Raw genomic sequence first — 18,885 nt, forward strand, 5'->3', positions numbered from 1 at the left:
TTCCTCACATCTGTTGAGGGCATTGCAGTAGCCATGCTTGGGCCAGTGCTGCTTTCGCCACTGGTAACCAAGGGAGACTGGAGCCTATTTTTCGAACGTGAGCCTCTGCCTAACCCACGAACGCGAACCTTGTTAACCCGGGCGTCGTCCGAGCCGGTATCATACTTTGATCTTGTTACTACCATCATAATTTTCTCCACAGAATGTGGGTGTGTGGTCACTCTTAGCTTCATTTCTCCCCATAGACCTTACTGGCATGGGTGTCCCTACCAGGAGCTTGTGCTCCAGCCCGCATTGCCCTATGGATCAGTAAAATTACTGGGCTCTCCCACCACGACCAGGTGGTGACCACGGGAGAGTTATTATTATTATTATTATTATTATTATTATTATGTATGTATTTATTTATTTTAAACTTTTTCTACCCTGTGGGAACTAAGAAGTCTGTTTTATCATGCCCATTGTGGGTTCAGTCAGGTCCACATTGGATGACTGGGTAGAGAGGGATTGAGCCTGACATATTCAGACCACCCTCCTGAAACTTTCCTGGGAATTTTAATCGGTCCAGATTCATTCCTGAATCCCCCCATAGTGGCAGGTAGACACCTTATCTGCTTGGCCATCTATTTGTCTTGTATGTATTGTTATTACTAAGAAAATACAATGTTACTAATTATTAAACACAAATTCTTTTTAAAATTAAGAAATCAACAAAAAAATGGACTTCATAAAAGACCATAAATATACAAAAATGCTTTTCTGTTTCTGATGTTTTTGTTTTCCAAGAAAACACTTCAATTTTCCTTTCAATCAATAATGTTTCAAAAATTTGACACACACTATAGCCAAGTTCATGAAATATTTTGTAATTTCAGCAACAAAATTCATTGTATGAATGTTCCAATGTACCAACACTTCACAAATGAAACTGGTGAAGAAAATTTAACGGTTGTGTGTAAATCAGTGATGGAAAACCTGTAACTAGCACAACAATTTCAAGGTACTGTACCTACACTGAATGTTTAGAAAGTATTAGTTTTTATAAATTATAAAAAAAATACTTCATAGATTTCAAAACTTTGCATTTTTAGTGTGAGCAAGGTCCAACAGCTGCCATGGAAAGTTTTATAGGACATTAATTATGAACCTCAGACAGAAAAATTATCATCAAATGAACAACAGAAGATTTCCCATCAACTCTTTAAACATGAAATCAGCCTTATCCATTAAAAAAAATGAAGTTGGCTGATGGAAAAGTTGTTTGACTGGTTTTGCTATAGAAGTTCCCCTTGTAGCTTGAGCAGTAAAAACAATTTAGTCTAGCTACACAGTAGGAGAAAATTGTATAGTCATGGCTGACTGGAAGGTAGATCTTCTTTGAACTTTTGTTAATTGTGCCAGAACTCTTAGGTTGTGGATAACAGTGGAGATAACATGTAGTTCGTCTCATACCTCATTTATGGTCATAGCTTAATTACAGGGTGTTAATTAGCTTTCATTTTACTTTTCGATCGGGTCTAGCAGGAGGGAGAATAACTTCTCAGGGGACGGCACCAGGGGGTTACATGTAGCGGGGAGATATCTATTAGTTCTGTAATTGGGCAGTCTTACCTTAATTATTATTCGAGTTATCGGGGTTCTAATTTTTCATTATTAGCTATCATGGAGTTTTTTTAATTTTAGCTATTATAACAGCCTAACGGTTTTAACGATCGCTGTAATGATCGTTCTTTATTTCTAATGGTTTCCTAAGATTACTATTTTCATGTTTTAGTTAAATTAATATTTTACTCTAGTTTCTGCTCAGTTATGTTAACTTCACTATTGTGAGATCCGAATAGCCCCAGGGTCTAAATCGTAATTTAAAAATATAGTTAAATTTTTATAGAAAAATATTCTTTCGTTTTGGTGAGAAAATAATGGTTTTCTAGCGTGGGAAAGCAGATAACAGAACCACTTCCTTTGACGGAAGTATGAGCATCCTTTGTTTTTCCCTTATCTGTTAAAAATCTCGCCACGATGGGAATTGTCTACCCTTCATTTATTCCCCTTTTCCATCCGTTCATGTGGAGGAATCCTAGTATGATGATTGGCTGTAAATTAAATGATATAGTCGAAGTTTAGGAGAATTCGGGGGAGTTCGTCCGTAGATCTGAGAGTGAAAGCACTCCACACATTTGCTCTCTAAGGCCAACGCCCTTAAGAGCTCGTACAGATCCCAGATGAGGAAGATGAAATCCATACAAGCTCCAAGCGACCAACGCCCATAGTCGTATCCTATCGAATTAATATTAAGTTAGAAACATAGAAGAAGAAGTGTAACATTGTGCCCATCCAGACATACCCTTGAATGGAAGTTGAGGACTTAGAACTGAAGTATATTCTACGAAAGCAAGACAAGGTCAACTAAACAGGTTATATGTTTATTAATGAATTGTGAGCTCTCTCTCTCTCTCGATATTGTATAAGTTAAGTAAGTCCGTTACTCTCTCAGCGGTTATTTTGATTTATTCGTTGTCTTCGTCGATTGTATTTAATTACTTAATTCTTCCCAAGTTGTATTAAGGTGTTTATTTTAGTTTATTAAATGTTTTTCCTTATTTATCGTTAAAGAAATGTCTCTTGATTGTTGTCTGAATCAGATCCCTACTCGCGTGTTTATCTGCGACCAATAAGTTGATAAACTGGTGTCAGGTCCCTGACGTTGGAACTGAGGGATCCCACAATTCTTCGTTCCGCTTTAAATATTTAACTGTAAGTCCCTCCGCACTCGAGTTTCCTAAGATTGGGAAAAGCCATTCTTTCGGACGACCGAAAACTAGTCTCACCGACTAGCCGCCGATTAAGTGGTATTAACTATCCTAGTGGAGTAGTAACCCCGGCTGATCTCACACTATTATTTTTATCTTGCTATTATAACTATGGGTAGAATTTAAGTTATTTCTTTATTTTGTTCTATTATTAATGGTTTTTTTTGTGTTTTCTTGGTTTGGTTGGATATTCTTTTTCCTTTCATAACATATTTAATCTAGTTAGTAAGATTTTGGGTCTCTTTATTCCACTTGTGGGGTCCCACTGGTTCATTCTAATTGGGCTTCCACTCTCTTCTGCACTTTTGGCAATGGCAGCGTTCGGTCTTTCCGAATTTTGCAACACTGCATACAAGATTTTGGATGTGGTCAAGGGCTACCTAGTGGTTAACAGCAAGTTTCATTTAGGTACTAGTGAGCACTCCAAGTATATTGTGAATCAGGTCCAACGTGTCATCAACCTAGCCGAGTCTACCTTCTCTGTTAACAATCATCTCTCTGCTGTTAATAACATTGGCAACATTGCAACAAAACAAAATATTAATGAGATGCTAGCTATTCATTCTGAGAAAACTGAAAAAATTCTCGCCGAGGCCATTAAAGGCCTTCAGTGTGTTTCCGCCACTGGCTGTCAGGGAGGAGTGCATGTGAGACCTGACTCTAGCCCCAGTTTCAGTGAGGTTGTTCATACGCCTGATAAGTGAAATAAGGCAGAGTTGACTACTGTTACCTCTTATTTCACTGTTCTCATCTATGGCGATTCAGGAACTGAAGACTGAAAACACCAGGCATATTCTGACTAGCAATATTAATCCCCAGGCACTGAAGATTGGTGTCCAAAGGATGCGTAGAATTCGGAAGGGGCTTGCCATTGATCTGGCAAGTAAGACTGATGTGGACAAACTGCAGAAGGCAGTTGAGGAGGTTCCTATTCTGTGTGCCACTGTTCCTAAAAAGCACTGTCCTTTTATCAAAGTTATCTCTGTTTCTAAATCTATTAGTCAAGATGACCTACTTGACTTCATGTTTGAACAAAATGCCTGAGTGCTTTTCTAAAGAAATTTCTGAGTGCTTTTCTAAAGATTTTCTTGATCAAGCACATGTACACTTCCCAATTAGTCAGAAGAATCCGTTGTTTGTTACTTGGGTGCTTGAGGTTTCTCCCATTTTGAGGGTGAAATTAATAAAAGGTCAGAAGGTTAATCTAAATGGACAAGATGTAGTGTTGTTGACTATATACCAGTTAGTCAATGTTTTAAATGTCTTCGGTTCAGTCATTATGCTATCAATTGTGGCTTTGAAATGAGTTCTTGTAGTCGATGTGGAGGTAACCATTCTTTTACATACTGTAACAAGAAGTCAGAAAGCCCTGTGTGCTATAACTGTGCTAGAGAAAAGATTTTAAGCAACTCCCATAACACTCTTCACAGAGCATGCCCTGTTTATCTTTGTGTTAAAGCACAACTCACGGCCAGGGTTGATTATGGCTCTTAGTCAGAGCCCTGGTAGTAGTCCTTGGGATGTTAAAATTAGATTTATTCAGGTCAATTTGTAGCATGCTATTGCTGCAACCTCATAGCTTTGTCAGGAACAAGGCATTATGATGTGGCTCTTGTTCAAGAGCCATATTGTCGTAATAACAGGGTTTCTTGCTTTTGGACAAGTGATATCATCCTGCAGCACAAGTGGATCTCCCTTAGGCTGCAGACATCATCATAAACCCCCATCTTTCCATGGTCTTTTACCCACAAGTCAATTCTCCAACATGCATCTGTCTAGAGCTTAAACTCCCTCACTTTCATGTGATTATTTTCAACATCTATGATTCCTTTAGGCATAATATCCACGAGATGCTTAGTGAGCTTAGTTCAGTGATGGGGCATTTTCATAATGCCTTGTTTCTCATTGCCAGTGACTTCAACTCACACTCACCCACCTGGGGTGGGGAGCATTTAGATGATCGAGATGAGGCTGTTGAGAGTTTCATAAGTCTGCATGACCTTATTATTCTGAATGATTGCTTCTCTCATCCTACCTTTTATTCTACCAATGGTATGTCCTGGGTAGATCTGACCATCTGCTTGAGTGGTCTATGCCCTTTCATTGGATCATGGGAGGTTTGTGATAAGGATAGTCTCTCCGATCACGGGTATATCTCTTTTGAGTTAAATGCTGCATGTCAGTTTTTGCATCCCAATTACGGCAGGCCTTTCAATACAAAATCTGCAGACTGGAGTCTTTTTGCAAATACACTGCAGGGTGTGGATAGTGATGTTAGTCGCATACATACTATGGAGCAAGCAGTAAACTTCATTGACAATGTGATCGCTAGTATTGATAAGGCTTGCAACCTGGCTATTCCTAGAAAGCAATCAGGTTTACAGACGGTCCCATGGTGGAGTAACAAACTCTCTATGATGAGATGTACTAACAACAGACTCTGTAAACATTTTCAATGTTGTTGGGATCATCAACAAGACACTTTTAGGGAGGAGTACTTCAGGCATCAGCGCCTTTATAAGGATGCTATAAGGAAAGCAAAGTACGAATCGTAGAAAGACTTTTGCTCCAATGCTGGTAAGGATGGATGGGGTTTTATTTACAAATTGTGCTCAAATAAGGTTAAAACATGCTGTGTTTTGAGTAGTGCCAATAACCTTGGAGGAGGGTGCTTCTCTGGAGACCATTATGGATCATCTGTTAAATCACTTCTGTCCCCCAGACAATTCAGAGGAGGATTCCTTGCAGCAAAGCAACATCAGGGCATTTGTTCCAGGGAGAATGCTCACTGACAACGACCCTCCATTCACCTTTTTTTTGAGATTAATGGCATTATTAATAAGCTTAATGAGAAGAAAGCTCTCAGTCCAGATCACATATCATCAAAAATCATCAAGGAGATTTGGAAGATTCATCCTGACATACTGCTGAATACATACAACTTGTGCTTCAGTTTTGGTATCTTTCCCAAGTTATGGAAGAGGGCTCAGCTGGTGGTGATTCCCAAAAAATGGAATGAACCATCCACCTTGGGCAACATGAGAAGCATCCTGCGACTTTCCTCCTTGGGAAAGGTGCTTGACAAGCTCCTTTATGACAGACTTTCCTGGCATCTGGAAGGTAACAGGTTTTTTCATCCTGCTCAGTATGGCTTTTGTCAGCAGAGGAGCACGACAGATGCCCTAGTTAATCTAACTAATAATATACGGAAGCTGCTTGAGCACAATAACTATGTCTTTGGGATTAGTCTTGATCTTCAAAATGCATTCAATACTGCTTGGTGGCCACAGATCCTCCATAGGTTGGCATAAAGTGGCTGCCCTGCAAACTTCTTTCACCTTGCAGACAACTTCCTCTCAATAGAGAAGCCACCATGTCATCAGGTCAAAATTTGTTTACCTGCCAACTTCAGAGGGGCTGTCCACACGGGTCTGTTTGTGGGCCCCTTTTTTGGAACATTCTTTTTGATAGCTTTTTAAGAACAGACTTTGGTTTCAATAGCCGCATCTTCGCTTATGCGGATGATACACTCGTCATCTTCCCTGCAAACTCCAGGAAGGCCATCGAGACCGCAGCTTCCAATATTCTTTCCATGGTGGGTGACTGAGGCAAGTGCAACAAACTTGTTTTTAATACCTCAAAAACAAGAGGTATTGTTTTCTCAAGGCCACACAACACAGAGTTATATTGAAGGACACTGTGTATCAAGATGGAAGGGAGGTCTGTTAAAATCATTAGAGCTCAAATTTCTGGGCATAATTTTGGACAAACGACTTACCTGGCAGACACATATTAAGCATGTTACAGATAGAACAAATGTTATCTTCAACAGTCTATAAAGAGCTGCCAAGAATAAGTGGGGTCTGGATTTTGATGCTCTCAATCCTATTTACAATTGTGTGTTCACACCAATAATCACTTATGCATGTACCGTTTCAAGTGGGGCCTGCAACCACTCAAAATGGCACAGAGAGTTTGAGATCGATATTGGAGGCTTCTTCTTTCCTATGGGAATGTACGAGGTTAACAGGAAAGTAGACAAACTTCCGCACCCTGCTCACAGGAGGGGGCTATATGCAAGACAGGATTATTTGATAGACATGGAAGTTTTCACTGATGGATTGAGGACTCGTAATAGCACTGGTTGTGCCTTTTCTGTGTTTTCAGGAGAAAAAGAAATTTTTTTGACACGTGTTCTTCACCTGGAGTGCTCAGTCTTTCTGGCTGAGGTTGTTGCCATTCTTTTGCCAGTTCATTGGTTTGAGGAGAACCTTGTTGGAAGGGCGATTAACATCATCATTGACAGCTCTGCGGCTTTGCATGCCCTGAAAAATATGGACAGTTTTCATCCACTGTGCAGGGACATTCTCAACATCATCTCAACTAGTTCCAACAATTTTTCTATTGAGTGGACCAAGGGGCACTGTGGTACTCCAGGGAACAAAAGAGCTGACCAGCTGGCGTGGGCTGCCGCCGACTGTCATGACAACTTCCCTGACTACTGTATTCTTCCAGCCTCGAGACTTAATCTTCTCCTTCGCAAGGAAATGGTTGAGATTTGGCAGCACAAGTGGGATTCTATTCCCTCAGATCACATCTCCAGGAGCTTCCTCCCAAGCATCGAGCAACATCTTCACAGTTGGTGGTTTAGTCCAAACTTTCAGGTGATTCAGTTTCTCATGAAACATGGTCAGTTCAACACGTATCTCTGTCAATTCCATGAGTCATGTTCAAAGCTGTGCAGTTATTGTGGGGAAGAGGACGGGTACTATATCTACGCCTTCCCAATGATTCATGACATAAGGCAACTTGTAAAACTTAATTTGCATGCTAAAAATGTGAATTAGCCCTATGATCTGAGTCTCTTTCTTGAGAACAAAGACAACTACCTCCTACTGAAAGATCTTATCAAGCGGTATTTTGAAAGGACTTGCATCTGGTAACTAGCTTTTTGTGCCACAATGTTGTAATATGTGTCTGGTGATTGTTCTGTCCTTCTGTTCACGTACAATATACCAACTGTCAAATTTGCTACACCTGTTGGGTCATAACTTAACATGGTTTATGACCCAGGTTCTGTAAGTCGTGTGTTTGCCACAAGAACATGGCATTATACCTGACTGTTTCTATCTTAATTTCGGAATCTTGCCATTTATAAGCCAAAAGGTCACTCTGTACTTTACCGGACTGTGCCTCGCAGTGTCGGTAAAGTACGAATATTTTTAAACCTATTCAAACGCAAACCATTAAATATCTAGNTATGCAATGACAGGGATCCTTTTTCTGTGCTAGAGCGGTCTGGTGTGTATTCCATCCCATTGGAAAATACAACATCTGATACTCATACCCAGTATATCGGAGCGACATCCAGAATGTTGTCTTGCCGCATCTCTGAACACAAACAATCTATTAGTACGGGTAGGTGCGACATACCGAGTTGGCAAGATTGGTGTTGCAACACCAATACATTCCGATGTGGGACCAAGCAGGGATACTCAAACAGTGTGATAGCAGGAACCTCTTGTATATATGGGAGCCGCTATTTACCAGTGTGCTAAATCCATGCAACACCCCCACGCTGGATGTGCCTTCATTGTGGGTCAACTTATACAACAGATTAAAACAACGTCGCTAGCTCCGCATTCTCGCAAAATATTCTAATGCTCATGCGCGTCAGCATCGAGCGCGCATCTTTCAAATTCTCTGTTTTTGTTCTATTTTGATTTTATTCCAATGCTGGTTTGCCTTGCTGTAATTTGAATTTGAAGGTTATTAACTGTTCTTTCAACCTGAAGACGAAAATGGTGTCGTTGAAAGCGCTAGTTGTTTGTAGTGATAGCTGTAGGTTGTTAATGCCTAGATGATAATTCTCTCAACTTTACTTATCCAATATTCGGCGTGAAGTCCAATATTAATTTTCACTTTTCTTAATTCAACATTATACTGCTGGATTTTCTGGTTTGATGAATGTTTTTGATATAAGATGTAACAGCACACAGTGGAAGTTGGTTGCAAGGTTCTAAAAGGTTATAGAGTTCAATTGGGTTTTATTTAGCTGCACCTAATGTAATCTAGTTTTATATCAAATAAACAGCCATACTTATATTTTTAACCGAAGCAAGAATTTGGAAAATATAGTTATTCAATTATAAATTATTTCATTTCTGATTTTTTTAAACTGTTAAATAAAAATGAACTTACACATAATAAAAGATAAGATTTTTCTAAAAGATTAAACTGTTGATCAATTTTGGAAACACTACCAAGCATTCAACAAAGACTCTGAGCATCACAAAATGGCAGAGTAACTGTACATTCAAACATTACATTATCAAGTTCTACTTGGAGAAAGCTAACAGAGACAAATTGTCTACAGCTTGTTACTTCATCAAAGAAGTAACATAAAAAGTTTATTGTATTATTAAAAGTATGAGGAAACAGCAAGTGATGAAAGACAGTCAAGAAGTGCTGATCACAATGCTGTTTTCATCAAAGAAAGTTGAATTCTTTTTGAGAAAGCAACAGTTCACAAATAATTGCACTTCATTGAGATATTTAGCATCCAAATTCAATTCTGTACCATCAACTGTTCTTTATGCTTTGAACACAAGCAAAGATCTAGAATATCAGGTCCAAGTCAGTTCTGGTCACAGCCATCTGTTTTAGGCAAACTGTCATTCTTAATGATGAAGCTAATCATTAAGCAAAAAAAAAAAAAAAAAGAAAAAGAAAAAAATGCATTCAGAAACATTATTGTACCTCAAATGTTAGTGACACTCAGGGCCGCCGTAAGCGGGCGTGCAAGGCGTGCACCGCACGCAGGCAGCACGTCCAGGGGGCGGCAAAGAGCCTTTCTGGCAAGATCAGCATAGGTAATCGTAGTTAAATAGGAAGCGGCATAATCGGTATTGCACACGGGCGTTCAAACAGCTAGCGGCGCCCCTGGTGACACTCCTGCAGTTATGAAATATATCTACTCAAATTGAAATATTTCCAGTTAAGATTATGATTTGAGTCACAGGTTTCATTAAAGGCTTGTCAAAACCTTGTTTGTGAGAAAAATTAACACTGATATATATATATATTGAACAATGTTTGAAGAAACAATTGTTATATTTCATAGCACAGAACCATAGGGAAGATAACTATGTATTTTGGCCAACAAAGAAAGCTATTGCATTTTTGCAAGAGAACTTCATATCCTTTGTCTCCAAATGTTTTTCATTGTTGGTCAATTACAGATTTTTTGAGCTATTTTAGTCTGTGCTGTTTATAAGAATGGATAGAGAGCTACATTCAAGCAATTAGTCTGTAGGATCAAGCACTGCTTGAGAATCATGAACAATGGAATCATCAATCATACATATGGAAGTAAAAAGATAAGGGTTGAAGAAAAAAGATCCAACCCTTCAAGATCTATAAAATATATGGAAGTAAAAGATAACTAGACAAAGTAGCCCATATGCTGCAGTTCATTAATCGTTTGTGTTAAAGACATTTAATAGAATGTCTATGTAAGAATTAAGTTTCAATTAAATTATTCCTGATTTTTATGAGGACAATAGTGTAACAATTTTTCTCAAAAACTCATTATACTTTCACCAAAAATGTGAAATTATGAATTTAACAAACATACAGGCAGCCTTCAACTTTTGCACATAATTGGTTCCTGAAAGTGTATGTGAATGTTGAATGTTCGAAAGTAGAGGAATGTAAAAAAATATGCACCAAAAACTGTGTTTTAAAGTATTTATTTATCAATATGCATACATAATGAAGTTAATGAGGTATGTTTAAGTGCTTTTGGGTGTTTTCTTTATAAGCTTGTCAAGAGTTAGTTGAATAATACCTTTGCTTTCTTTTCTTGAAAAAAATTTCTAAACATGGAAACAATCTTTGAAGATATATTTCCACAATTTTGAGCGTATTCCTTAATTTTACCCTTATTTTTCAAAACTGAACATATCGTAGATCTGTTTACATCATACATACAAACATCTGATTGAAGTAAAAGATTCACTGTTTTCAGAACGTTTAATTATTTCCATCTTTGTCTTGATCGTATGAAATTTATGAATCCTTAATTTCTTTTTGTTCATATCAACACTGCAGTTTCCCAGTTTCTCACTCATGTTTATCAATTTATAAGGACAAAATATTTAAACATAAACAAATAAAATGGCAAAACACATAACACGTTGTCCACGCCTTAATGCAAGACAAACTGTTTTGACCTCTTGCTTGGAACAACACAATAGTGATTATGATTCTGAGAATTCCACTATTGTAGGAAGTAATGTGTGTCCGAGAACGTAGACTAAGCTACCACACTTTGTAGTGTATGAGCGTTCTGCATGGAAGCAAATTTTTTCATTATCGACAAAAATATTTAAAAAGTTAAATTTTTAAAAATGTGTGAAATAGCGAATTGTGCAAAAGTAGAATGTGTGAAAGTTGAGGACTCCTGTATTTCTGCACAATTCTATATTTAAACAGAGATAAATTAAATATTTTTATCTATAACCATTTCACACATGAATGTATTTAAATACTGTACTCTTAAAGTAATTATTTTATAACAATTAGTAAAGAACAATTTTGCAATTTTATACTCCAACAACCACTTACCAGTGATGAAATGAGAGTTTAGCTGGTTGGATGAAGTTGGAATAATAGAAGCAGCAGCAACCATATGATGAGAATGTGAATCTTGATTATCTGTATAATCTTTTAAACTTTCTTTTCTTCTTCTTTTTCTTGAACGTCTTTTATTTTTTGCTCGCCTTTTATGTGATCGTTTTGTTTCTTCATGTCTTACTGATGATTTTTCTGAGGACAAAAAAAGTATTTTCCCCCCCTTTTTTAAATCTCTTTTGATAATAGTTTCAAAATAACATTATACATTTTATTATTATTAAGGATGTAGTGTTCTTAGCATTCAGTATCCATTTTTGCATTTTTGAAAATTTTTAATATTTAAGAACTTTTTATAACCATCAATTTTTCTCTTTTGATTTCTGAATCTCAATGCTTCAATTTAATAAAATATTTTTAAGTGAAATTTCTTTTTTATATGATTCAATAGTTTTAAACATTTAAAACAAAACTGGCTTAAATTTTATAAGAAAGGAACATAATTAAATCTTTTAAAATATAAAATCTGTATTTTAAATATTTTTATTTATAGTATAATAAATTTTTGTAATACAATATAATATTTTCAATAGCTATGATAATTACATTATTACCTGTATTATGAGAGACATTTTAACAAACAAATATATTATTTAAATCCAGCATAACTGGAATAAATGGCACTGCTTAACTGTTTTATTTACATCTATTATATATTCAACTGATGTAATCTGGAGATGACTGTAAATTAGTAAGAATAGATCCAGATTATTTTGATGATTGTTAATTGCGGTTGAATTCAAAATTTATGAACCTTGTATAATTTTGTATTTATTATGGAAGATATAAAATCATATTTAATAAAAAAATATATTTGCATGATTCTGTATTTTTTCCATGATGTCAATTCATGCATGATTCCATTTCATGACATTTTATTTATCGATTCATTCCTTGTATTCTGAATCCAGGTAAAATATATTTAATTTGATCCAAAAAGGCAGTGTCTTTCATGCATTACAGTATTGGTATAATGAAATTACCCTAGTAAAAGATTCTATAAAAAATGTAAAGGAGCTATAAGACACTCCTAATTTTACCTCACTTGATAATTAGAATTCAATGCAATGGTGTAAGCTGATTCACAATTCTACATATCTTCATGGTAAGATAATTAATACATATTATCAGATCACTTCTAATATTAAACTTCTATCATATCATTGTTCATCTAATCATTAATAATCTAATATCATTGTTTATGTTCTTACAACCAATGTTTCCTCTAATTTTTTGTATAGCTACATAGTGCCAAAATGCACCTGAGCAAAACATTTTCAGACAAGAAATCCAATACTTGTTCATATGAACTTCTTTGCTTAGAATCAATCAAACTGTCATCTCCTAGAATATTGTAGATTCCTCCTGAATCACCCTGTATATAAATAATATATTTGGATCATCATGAATGTTTTGTATGTAGATGTCCTGCTGTCAGCTGTGTGCACATGAAGTAAATGTACCTGTGTAACTCTATAGAAATCTGTGCAGCTTAGAGAAAATATTGCTTATGACTAGCAAAATTACATATGTGAAATAACATTTTATAAGTTAAAAATAACTGCCACATCATGATGTTTTGTAACAATGACATTTCATCTATAATACTAGACTTGTTGATACTATATAACCAAAACTGTTAAAAAAACCATTACATTTTTTATTCAAAAACAGTTTAGATGATTTCTTAATTAGAAGGAAATTAAATATATTTATACAACTGAAAAATATCGTTACTTTTGTTCACATACAGCTTTTTCTTTTACAAAATTACTTCATAATTAAAATTTATGAAAATTTTTCAATAAAAGAAATACATTTTAATAAAATAGTTATTTTTTACTTTCATGTCACATAAAAAAGTAACAGAATGTTTCAAATAAATTTATTTCAGAAGTACATAATGCTATAATAAAAATTTGAAATTTAAAATATTTTATTTCAGAATATGAAACTCAATTATCTGAATTTGACGGACCAAGGTATTTTGGATAAATGAAATTTCAGATAATCCAGAAATTTGTTTGTTTTCATATTTTGAGTATATCAAATGCTTTGCATTTAAAGTTTAATTAATTTACTCAAAATCTAACACAATGAAATTTATAAGACTTAGTTTTGTGTTGCTACAATCAACATGACAGTGATTTCCAGTTACATAGAGAGTTTGGTCTCTATTATACTCTGTGAATGCATGGATGTTACACATTCATGTGTAACATCCATGCATTCACAGAGTATAACAGAGTTACACATTCATGTGTAACTCTGTTATACATGAGCATTCACAGAGTATAACAGAGTTACACATTCATGTGTAACTCTATATATTTTTTTGTGTAACTATATATTTTTATATATGTGTAACTCTATACATATATTTTGTTTAGATGTTATGTGTAACATCTAAACAAAATAGTTTTAAAAAAATGGACGTTACACATTTATTTTTTAAACCATTTTGAATAATCAAATTTTCATTGTATATAATTTCTTTTTTCTTTTCCTTGCTTGTTTTATCATTTATATAAAAATTTTTTGGAAGTATTATTTTATATTTCTTTAGTACAATTAATCCTCAATTTAACAGAAAAATAGGTCAGAGTATGTGTTAAACCAATTATTTGTTACTTGAAAAATTACATTTAAAATCCACAAAATAGCCAACATGAATATCTACAATAAAAACACTGGGGTGAAGTCATCTATGTATATCATGACCCTTGCTTGGTTGATCCAGACATAGAGCTGGCTTTCAACCAGGTGAGGATGAACATCTAAGGTTGTTGGAGGCCATTTGTATCTACAGATCTAGTCTCAATGACACATGTATCAATCACAAGGAGAAACTATCCGTAGCGTGGCAAGTGCTAATGGACAAAGACCTGTAAATCTCGACAGATGCTACCAGCTGGAGTGCTCATGCCCAATAGGACGACTTCAAGAATCACATATTCAAATGAATTTTCAGATTGTCGTGTTCTTATTTAGTCGCATTCCATCAGAAATTTGCCATTTCACCTGAAAAACTTCTGGTTCGAAAACATTTCTGAAGTACTGTTTTTTTTGTTCTTTTCATTTTTATTTGAGTTTCACACCGGTAACAAGCTTTGGTATGTAGATAGCCAACATGAAAAAAAAAAACCCTTTTTCTTTTCGTTTCTTTGATAGAAAACATAAGTTATATTCCTAATGCATTATATGACCACAAACAAAAAGCACATACAAAATATGTAGTTATAAATTATAAATTTATTACAGACATTGTCTTTATTTTTTATTCTATATATTGTATTGCACTGTGTTTTATATTTGTTATATTGTAGTATAATACATTAAATAAGTTAATTATAAAATACAATATTATAAGTAATTTTCAAAATTTAAATGTGTTTGACATATAAAAGTAGAATCAAATAAAATTTGCAAAAATAATCTAGCATTTATTTAATAAATAAAACTAAAAATTATATATCTAATCTTCAATGCACACTTGCCAATAGGAATCCAAGACTGATTGGGTGACAAGAGGAACTTTTGACTGTCTGCTAAACTACCTAAGCATTGCAGTGTAAACAACTTCATCAGATTGCAATGACAACCATATAAAGAATCTTTGGATGACTCAATAAGATGATAATCCTTTGAGGCCAAGTTTGATAAGTAAGGATAAGGTAGATAGTTTTAGTTCATTATTCTTTGTAGCAAATTGACTCCCTAGATAAATCCAAGAATTGAAAATGTTAATAGAGCTGAAAAATATGAACTTTAAATCCATAAACTGAAAACACTAATACTATCAACATGATTATTCCTTAGATAGCTTGAATGCACGAATTTTCTTGGAATATTTAAATGGCATCAATCCACTGGCACCATTGTCTCTGGAACAAAATGGTTCAGCTTTCTATTAACATTAATAGGTTTTATATCTTCAGCATGCAATTTAACCTTTTGGTCAACAATAACCTATAGTCATCATCTTTGAATCCAGTCGATAAACTGTCATGTTATTGGAGGATGTTCAGAATTCATATTATACAATACTTTGATATTGTATTATAACACAAAGATATTCTTTACTAATTAGAAGAAATTTTGTTTATCAATATATTCATAAAACAAAGAAAATTTCTACAAATGCAAATAAACCACTGTAAAAAACAAGGAATGCTTACATTAATACTTCAGTTCTTTTTTTGTAGTGTTATCATTTTTGTCATATATTTCACTATCAGAAGACAACGTTTATAACATTATTATAACATTTATATAGTATAACCCTAATTATTCTAGGTAATATGGACTAACACCACCACAGCTAACTGAAAACTTGGATGAAATGGACAGCCATTTTAGGTTTAAAATCACAAATATAAAAGATTTATATGGTAGCATTTTTAAGCCTCTTTTTAAACCTTAGTGAATAATCATGTATAAGAACAAAAATTTTTACATTGGAATAAAAATGTGTATCACTGTAGTTATATTTTAATATAATTTATTTGAATCACAGTGAAGTTAAATGATAACATGTATTATAAAATTATTCATTTCTGTTACCTTTTATTGTTTTAAAGCTTCTTTTATGAATTACAGTATACAAAAAGTAATGTATTCATTTACAGGTTTGCCTCAGACAATATAGAACATCAGATAATCATGATTCTAATGTACTATAATTAATACAAACTACACAAACACTGCTTTTAATGTCAACAAAACAAAATAGGATCAAGATCTGCCTAACTGCTCTCTGTTTGTCATATTAAAATGGACTTTTTTCAGTTTTTATACTATACCACATTGATTTTCTCTGTTTTTAACCTTCTCATTGAAATTTTAAATTCACTTAATTATTGGACCATTCCAGTTTTCACCCACCACTCATGTTATAAATATTATGTCACTGTTTATCTATCAGATGGCGTAAGTATCTTGATATTTTAAAAATGTGACATTTATTGTTTTACCCTTTACCCGATCATATGTAATCAATCAATTCACAAATCTTTTCCAAAATTTTATAGGCTAATTTGTGAAAATAATCTGAAAATGAAATCTATACAAACTGAATCAAATATTTTTTGCAGCAATGTCATATCTTGACTTGTTTGTTAAAACTGCATTATTATATCAAAAACTATCAAATTTATATTTTCAAATTTTTTTCTTTTTATAAAATATTTGCAATTTAAAACTTTTATTTTTCAAATATTGAAAGAGTAATATTAAAGATAAAAATGTTTTTTTTTTTTTTTTTAAGAATTTCTTTAAGTTTTTAGAAAACAAAATCATGTTTCTTGAGAATAATCAACCTTACTTGTTGATAAAAAAATTGCCAGGACAAAAATTTTTAAATTCACAAAATTTAATCTTATTTGTTCATTAACTAAGTAATTAATAGTCTGGCTTTTTGTCCCAGTCAGGTTGGTTTGAGCCCCCTTATTAATACATAACATGGGGAAAAGAATAAAATGTATTTATCCCACCCCCTTCCCCTAGTTAATATATTATGTTCATCATTGAATGCTCCTCGTCAGACTGACCCAACCAGGACAACAGTATAGACACTTTTGCCATTTGCACCCCAGACACAGAACTGTACCAAAAATTCTATAGCCTTGAAAAAGTTTCCTTGCTGTCTTTTCTGAGCAATAGAGATCTTAATGTTCATTTGGTTTCTTCAATGAGATAAGACAAATTCTAAATAAAAAATGGCAATGCCAAATGCTGAATATTATGAAATAGCAATCTTATTAGTCAACAATTTAACTTTAAATATTATAATAATAGAGAAATAAAGAATTTTTATAATTTTATTTATTTTACAATAGAAAAGTATTGCTTAGAAAATCGCAATTACTACACCAGAAAAAAACAACATAGGGATTTATAGATGATCCATCTATAAATTACATAATGTTATTTTTATACTTCTCAACTATCATTCCAACCCTGCAATACTTCATAATACACATAGCTATCTCCAAAATTCCATAATGCATAGCAACCTTTTTAACTATATTCTTAATAAGACACATAATGAAAAGTACTAAACATTACACTAGGTTTATTAATGAAATATATAATGTAGAGAACAGTGACATAAACAATATAGTTTGCTATGAAACACTCTATATGCTTTTTATTAACTTACTCTGTCTGTCAGTTTGTCTATTTGTCTGCTATCTGTCCGCTATATGTCAGTTCAGATAAAATAACTCAATTTTCACCCACTTACCAATTTCTGATTTAGTTGAAACTTTGCATACATGTATATTCCCAATAAAAATACATTTTTTTAGAATTTGCAAACAATTTTAGCAACTGACAAAAATTAAAATTGGTAAAAATTTGATAACAGATGGTACTATTAAATGCAAACTACTGCCTCTTTTTAGTCATACTATCTACATAAAATCTTGTAATTCAATTTTTCACCTACTTCATAATTAAATGCTAAAATGATTTTTCGGAATGGTTCTAGAGTTGCTAAAAAAGTACATCCTTTTATCTGAACAACGTACAGCTTAAGATAGTACAAGAAGTCAAGTTTTTGGGAATAACTGACTCCTACACTAACTTTCGAAAAACAATATAAAAATTTATTTCCAAATCTAACCTATTGATCAATAATATGATGAAGTTGTTTTCCCAAATTAAACTTAAAAATATATTTATTCACTTTAGACTATTTAACTTGATAATCATCAATGCCATAGGCTATGCCTCTCCAATTTGGAGCCTTACAAGTAATAAAAAATTTGACATAATTCAAAATAAATTCATCCGCAAAATTTTTACTCTAGAACAATGGCTCCCAATTAGTGGTATGCGAACCCCTGGGGGTATGCAAAATTGCATGAAGGGGTACGTGTGGCAATCTAAAATCGGTCGATTTAAAATTTAAATGCATGAGATAAAGCAATAAAAAAATAATGGGTGGACCATCAAAAATTTGGCAATTTACAACATGATGTCGAATGCACAAATTTGTTCATCTATATATATATATATACAGTAGAGCATCGTTTATCCGAATCAATTGGGAACTGGGGTGGTTCGGATAACTTATTTTTCGGATAACGAATCATGTACGAAAAAATATATTAATTTATCCCATGTTGAAATTTCTCTCCGTTGCGTGTCGCTTCGCGTTGAATTTTCGTCGATGTTAAGCCTAACGAAGACTATTGTATCGTTAAAAATTATTTTTTTATTTTGTACAAACAAAATAAATTTATTGAAAAATATAAAAACAATAAAAAATTATACTTCAGATGTTAATTTAGTATCAAAAACGTAAAATATTTGAGTAGCCCGAGAAATAGCCGAAGATTGCAGCGCCACAGCACTAGCGAAAATTTAAATTTGCCGA

The 18,885-nt window shown here is 33.8% G+C and overlaps 1 protein-coding gene across 9 annotated transcripts in view; it reads right to left on the reverse strand.

The window, feature by feature from the left end:
• The window catches only part of LOC111621945 (protein angel homolog 2-like), a 75,019-nt gene that overhangs the window by 35,293 nt on the left and 20,841 nt on the right, over nt 1-18,885 (reverse strand). For 8 of the 9 annotated variants that reach the window (XM_023364205.1, XM_023364203.1, XM_023364204.1 and 5 more), the window contains one exon: nt 11,439-11,639. The exons of the other annotated variant lie outside the window; for it this stretch is intronic. In XM_023364205.1, the coding sequence (XP_023219973.1) occupies nt 11,439-11,639 (201 nt within the window). The remainder of the gene's footprint in view (nt 1-11,438; nt 11,640-18,885) is intronic. 9 annotated transcript variants of the gene reach the window in all.

Source organism: Centruroides sculpturatus, unplaced genomic scaffold (genome assembly GCF_000671375.1).
Source record: "Centruroides sculpturatus isolate CEXI.00-Female unplaced genomic scaffold, Cexi_2.0 scaffold31, whole genome shotgun sequence".
Classification (NCBI taxonomy): domain Eukaryota; kingdom Metazoa; phylum Arthropoda; class Arachnida; order Scorpiones; family Buthidae; genus Centruroides; species Centruroides sculpturatus.